This window comes from Phoenix dactylifera, chromosome 2, assembly GCF_009389715.1.
Source record: "Phoenix dactylifera cultivar Barhee BC4 chromosome 2, palm_55x_up_171113_PBpolish2nd_filt_p, whole genome shotgun sequence".
NCBI classification, from domain to species: domain Eukaryota; kingdom Viridiplantae; phylum Streptophyta; class Magnoliopsida; order Arecales; family Arecaceae; genus Phoenix; species Phoenix dactylifera.
Window position 1 is genome coordinate 26,139,299 of NC_052393.1, and position 6,510 is coordinate 26,145,808.

General features: G+C 40.2%; 1 protein-coding gene across 1 annotated transcript; it reads right to left on the reverse strand.

Moving 5' to 3' along the window:
• Positions 1-4,668: 4,668 nt before the first annotated feature.
• LOC103708693 (protein GDAP2 homolog) lies at positions 4,669-6,294 on the reverse strand. Its single transcript, XM_008793745.4, has 3 exons — positions 6,007-6,294; positions 5,625-5,901; positions 4,669-5,060 (listed from the first exon to the last, which is right to left on the reverse strand). The coding sequence occupies exons 1-3, from the start codon at positions 6,161-6,163 to the stop codon at positions 4,838-4,840; spliced, it is 657 nt and encodes a 218-aa protein (XP_008791967.2). The 5' UTR covers positions 6,164-6,294; the 3' UTR covers positions 4,669-4,837.
• Between the last annotated feature and the right edge of the window lie 216 nt (positions 6,295-6,510).

The window sequence follows — 6,510 nt, forward strand, 5'->3', positions numbered from 1 at the left end:
ATAAATATAATATATATATATATATATAATATCAATATGATATAATATATATTGATATACTAAGTTATTCTGCTAGACTTAGGGATATTTTTATATTTAAATTCATCTCGGGATCACTATTTTAGGATAATCTTAGAAACTCGGCTTCAAGGACAAATATCCTATCACTAGGTTGAGTGGTGATTTGAGGAGTGTGGCTAATTTAGGATCATTGCTACATAGGTCACCATGGTGCAACCAAATGGTAATCTCGTCGCCTCCCTTCATATTACTTTTGATCTTGGAATGATCACCTCAAGATTTAGGGGTATTTTTAATCTCTAAATTTATCCCAAGATCACTATTTTAGAATAATCTTAGAGACTCGACTTCAAGGACAAGTATCCTATCACTAGGTTGAGTGGTGATTTGAGGAATATGACTAATTAGGATCATTGCCACATAGAATCATCATGGTGCAACCAAATGGTAAACTTGATAGGCAAGTCTTTTTGCTGTGGGTTTCTCATTGAAATTTATCTTAAAATAATTGAAGATGAGATGGAAGATATTGAATTTATCTTTGGAGAATATTGATCATATTCTTCTTTCCTATCCTATCGTCCAGAATGACCAGGACTTCACTTATGCAGCAAACTATTTTAGCTTATGGTGGACGGTTACTTTGGCAACATAGGAATGGCCGTATTTTTTAGCAGGCTATCTCTAATCCCAGGTTTGTTCCACACCAGTCATTTAGATTGGAATCTGAGTTTATTGAAGCCCCAAGGTTCCTTGTTTCAGTTCTTCATGGCATTGGGCCACCTGCAACTCTAGTAGTAGCTCCCCATCCACCTTATCATCATAGATACATTGCGTGGCCCCTCTCCATGGCTTACCGAAAGTCAATTTTGATGGCTCTCTTAGAGCTAATACTGGTGTTGCTAGTTTCTTGATTTAAGATTATGATGGGGAGTATTGTATACTGGAGCTAGAATTGAGATACTAGAGTTGAGAGCTACTGGAGAACTATTTATAGTGACTATCTTTGCTCTATGGATCTTTTGGTTGGGGTAAGTCAGATTACCAGATCATTCAATGATTCTTGGCAATCATTCATTTAGAAAAATGATTGCAGGAGAAAATGATTGGTAAAAAATTTACTCTATAAAATAGTATTAGAAAAATATTATTATGTTTGATTGTAGCTAATCTTATATGAAAATATTATCAAATTTCCAACAATATTTTTAAATAAATAATTTAAATAATGACACTTTTTTTGTTCAGTCCTTTTGTTGGATATTTATGGTCCACTTACATAAAGGTTGTCCATATAGGCCATTTCGAATATTGAAATATATTTGGATGAGTTAATAAATATTTTTAAATTAATATATTACCCAAACAAGCCCAATCCTACTGGATTACCCAAACAAGCCCTTAATAAGATTTAAATCTAAGGTATGATTTGGTTTAAAGTTTTGGCTGGTTTTAATTTGGATTCCTGTTCTAACCAATTCCATTTCCCCAAATGCTGCAAAAATGCCAGCTTTTAAGAGCAAGATTGAAAAAACTTGGCTTAGGTAAGCATGTAAATCTTCTGTTTTACAAAGAACTACAGAATTTAGTACCCCATTTGTTGTACTGCTCAGGAGCTTCTTACTGTCATGGGCTGAAGCATGCATCTGGGGACTTTGTTATAGTCATGGATGCTTATCTTTCCCACCATGTATTAAATTTTTTTTTTTGGCCGGTTCAGATATTTAGCATATCTGGTATACTGAGTTACCTAGAAAATTAGTCTATCCTCTTGCTTTATTTGCTTTAACTGTTCTGTTCCTGTTCTTTTGACAGCCAAAATATTTAGCAAGCTTCATCAGTAAGTGATAAAACAAAGCACTTCATTATTAGCAGGGAATATATTTACAGCTATCTTTGTGTGAATGGTTCTCCTTTGTAAAGATAGATCTATAATAAGAGGGCTTGCTCCTCTGATGCCTGTTTTTGAATAAGTAATAAAAGTGGTAGCGTGGTTCCTAAGATCTTTTCATGGAGTTGTCTCTGATAATTTAGTATGATTTTTTGCTATCCTGTTTGTCTAATATACTAGATATTGAAACTCCACCATGAATCTATTTTTTTTGTTTATTTTGAAATTGCCAAGTTAGATTAATATCAAGAACGCAAACCCTTCACCTAATATTTTTGAGAATTTCATTAACATAGTAAATATATTATTAACTAGATGATGAAAATTGTCGTAATTAATTCCTCATCATCTCATTGTTTTGAAGAACACCAACATCTTTTTTTTGCGAGAAACCAAGGAAAACTATCTGCTTGTGGTTCCTCATATCATAAAAAGATGCAAAAATCTAATGATATAACCAAGTGAGCTGGCTTTCTATGATTGCAGCAATCTGCTTATCAGATTATACTTTGCCAGACGCAAAACAAGACTGGTGCATCTATAGTTACTTGTACCCATTATTTAGAAAATGGCGGTGTACATGGATAGAACCTTATGCCCTAACTGATAAGTAGGGGAGCAAAGGTACATATCAAGAAAATCAAGCATTGTCGACGCTTTTATAGCGGACTGCATTGGCAGAGGATTTTTATCCAAGCAAGATTCTATCTATTCTTTCCAATTAAATGTTGACTAAGATCGGAAGAAACGGTATTAGAAACTGTACTAGTTCTGCAGTGGAACGACTCAGTACGGGTCGTGCCAGGCCTATACCAAGAGAGAGCACGCTGCCAGAGCTAGAGAAGGAGAAAAGAAAGGAAGAGAGAGCGGAGGAGGGAGGGAGAAGGAGAGGTAGTGGACGTTGGCTGCAGCCGGTTCCCCTGTCGAACTGTGGTAGCTTGGAACGGGCAGAATTGTCCGGTTTGGAACGGTTTCGCCAATCATGATGTCAACATAGCGCGATAACAAGTTGATCCCGGGCTCTTCTTGTGGAAGATTCGATCTTTCTATGACGCCACAAGGGCCAAAGGTTCTGTAGATTTGCCATCCAACCTTTTAGCTTAAGATGTGACTTCAATGATGACCAAGCACCTCTTGCAAATGGGCATTTGATGAAAGGGTGCGCGACTGTCTCAGCGTTTGCACCACACAAGGGACCTCCGGAAATAACTCCCCAGATCACGCCCGTGAGAAGTCAATTCTTGAGAGCAAGCAAGAGGAAAACTTTAGGAAAAGGTTATCACATTGAAGAGGAAACTTCTTGTTACCTTTTTTTTGTCCTGCTTGCTATGGACCATTTCCTGTTGCCATTTTTAAGTCATCCATGCTTATATATAATTGAGCTTTGTGCATTAGAGAGTCCTTATAGTTCTCTTTTCAGAGTAACTCTGTTGCTCGCACCTGTTACTTACTTGACCTCACTTGGAAATTAGCAATTATTAGGAAATCGAGATTATCATTCTGTTTAACCTACTAAAATGTCTTAAGATATTGAAAAAAGAATTATCTGCTTTTCAGATCAACAAATTCTCGCAATAATAGAGGCAGTGCCTCCTGATATGAGATCTTGATGAAATTTGATGTTCATAACATAAATAGAGCAATTTCTGTGAGATGCTTTACTTTGATCTTGATACGTCTGGTTCATTCCTGATTTTTCATGCAAACAGTTGTTCTTCCATGAAAAATTGAGCAAGAGATGCTTGTGTCGCATTTTTTGGTGAAAGATGTAACTTTATCGAGTTTTTTCCTTCTGATCTTAAAGTTGCTTTTCATTAACTAATATCTTATTCTCTCCTCACAATTGTTAATGATTACGCGATTCTATAGCTTTGGCTGCTTGAGTGCTATCAATGTTGGCAGAATTTTTGTAGCAATTTATGTTTTGAATGGTTACTAGTTCTCTAAAGATAAGCGTTTCATTCAACAATTATTGGAACGTACAAAGCTTTTGCCTAGTATTTGCTGACACAGCAAAATGTCATATCGTCCAAAAGATCATCCACGTATATCAAGTATGAAATTGCTTTAGTTTGATACACCTGACTCCCAAATTTTCCGGATATCCATTCACCATTCGTCAAACAAATAAACATAAAAAAAAATATTAATTTTTGAGTAAATTGTAAAATTCTTTTTAATGTTTATGTTTATCACAATTACACTCTTTGTAAAGTTGAAACTATTGGAAGAAAAGGAGACTCGGCCACTGTAATTAGGTGGATCCATGGAGGTCTGAGAGATACAAGCTCCGAAGAAAAAGAGTTATTTCGAGCACTCCGTGAGCTGTTAAAAAAAATAAATTTTATGGCTCTTATATTATGTAAAATTATTTTAGTTATTTTTGAAACTTTTTTGATATGACATTTAGATCTTATTTAAAATCAAAGATTTGATTAATATTTTATATTAAAATATTAGATAAAAATCTACAAGATAAATATAGATTTTTTAATCTACTACTATTATTATTATTATTTTACTTAGGAGTAACGGAGGAAGCCACTTCCCCGAATTTATTAACCGCAAATTATTGGGGGTGGCCGGTGGCCACGCAACGCCCATCTGGGACGATAGATATCACCTGTCACGTCAAATACCACCAATCCTTATCATTCACATGACACCGTACCCTTTTTTGGGGGTTATCTGATCGCATTCTTTCCCCTGACACTCACCAAAATTATCCACCAGGATGCCCCAAATCCAGAAAAACAGAAACAACCAACCGGCTCAAAGATGGCATTATAATATTTATAAGTGCTGAAACTAGTATTTAATATTTACACAAAATTACAGCTAGAAAACTGTAACCATCTCCAGAATCTCTCTACATGTTGATTCCATAGGAGTGAACGAGGAACACGGTAGGGTGGTTACGGGGTTTCAGGAGATACAGCGGAGCGAATACATGGAGGCGGCCGAGTCCATCGCGGGCGCATCGAAGGCGCGGCGATGATGATCGCTCTCCAGGCCGTAGTCCATCAAGGGACGGTGCTCCAGCTCCTCATCATGGTCGTGCACGAATTCCGGGATCTCGATCTCGCCCTTCCTCATGTGCTCCCACAGGAACTCCAGCCTGCTCACGTACCGCAGCTTCCCGTACAACCTGTTTGCAAAAAGCCCGTTTTAGAAGAAATTAATGCATGATAATTGATAGTGATTTTAATTACTTGATCAAGTTGTGCGCTGACTGCGCTAAAATGCGCCAGAAGGCAATAAAGCCCTCTTGTGATATAATTCCCAATTCGATTTATTGGATCGTAGCGCATATACTAATGTGCGCCGGGGAAGAAGAATGATACGGACAACAAAGTCAACTAATGCAGCATAGTATTCAATTCATCGAATGATAGCGTGCGCCGGGAGGCAAGGGCACACGCTTCCCCGCTCACGTTAGAATTCATCCGTACAATGGTCTAACGTGCACCTTGGGGGTGAAGAAAGTGGAAGGGCCCCGGTTCACGCTAGAAATCCTCCGCGCAAACGGGCTAACGTGCGCCCCAGCGTCCGTCCGCCCGTTGGGGTGAACAAGTTTCCTCGACGCACCATTCGAATCGCCGGACGCTCTAGGATGCGCCGGAAGGCACGGTTCCTGATAGAAATCCCTCGTAGAGATACACTAACGTGCGCCGGGAGAGGGGGAGAGAGAGAAAACAAGGGCTGTGCTTACCCGGCGCTGAAGAGGAACCGGCCGAAGGTGGCGAAGAAGAGGCGAGACTGGAGGCCCGGGTGCACGAAGTACACCGCCTGGAGCCCCTCCCTGACCGCCGCCGGCAGCGCCTCGTACACCGACCGCAAAGCCGCCACCCCCGGAAAATTATCCGACCTCTGAACGTAAGTATGGACATAAACCACGCAGAACGGCCTCCCCCCGAGCTCCGGAAATATCCTCCTCTCCAGATACCCTTTCAACGCCTCCTCTCCCACCGCCCCGCTCAACTCCCTCGCTGCAACACACCAACAACCAAGAAATCATGCATCAATTTTCCGATCCAAACGTTCCATGAAAACGATCGAAGATACGATCAAGAAACGAGGACGGGAGTTGAAACCTGGAAAGAACTTGCCGACGATGCGGAGGATCCGGCGGCCGCGCTTGTCACGGCCCTGGATCTTGAAGACCTGGAGATTCTCCAGGAGCTGTTCTTGATCCGTGAGCGGAGTCATCATGGTGGAATTATGAATAGTACCAAGGGGAGCGCTCATCATGGCCAATTCTATTTCTAGATCTAAAGAGAACGAGAAAAAAAAAAGGGAAAAAGATGGAGTCTCCAATGAAGAACGAGGACAACAATGGCAAAAGAAGAGAGTTTGGGGATGTGAGACCTGAGAGCGAAAGAGGGGACGGGAAGGTGGCGTTATATAAGGGGACGAGAGGGATTTTTGACGCTCTCCAGACCCCTTCTTATCTCGTACCGAGCAAATTCCCGAAGAGTTGCCAACCGGGGTTTTTTAGTGAACCGATACGGAAAACCTGGTGGCTTAGATGATATCTGGGCGAACTGTGGGGGACGCATAGGAGGAGGAGTGGGAACGGAGGAAAAGAGGGGATTCGA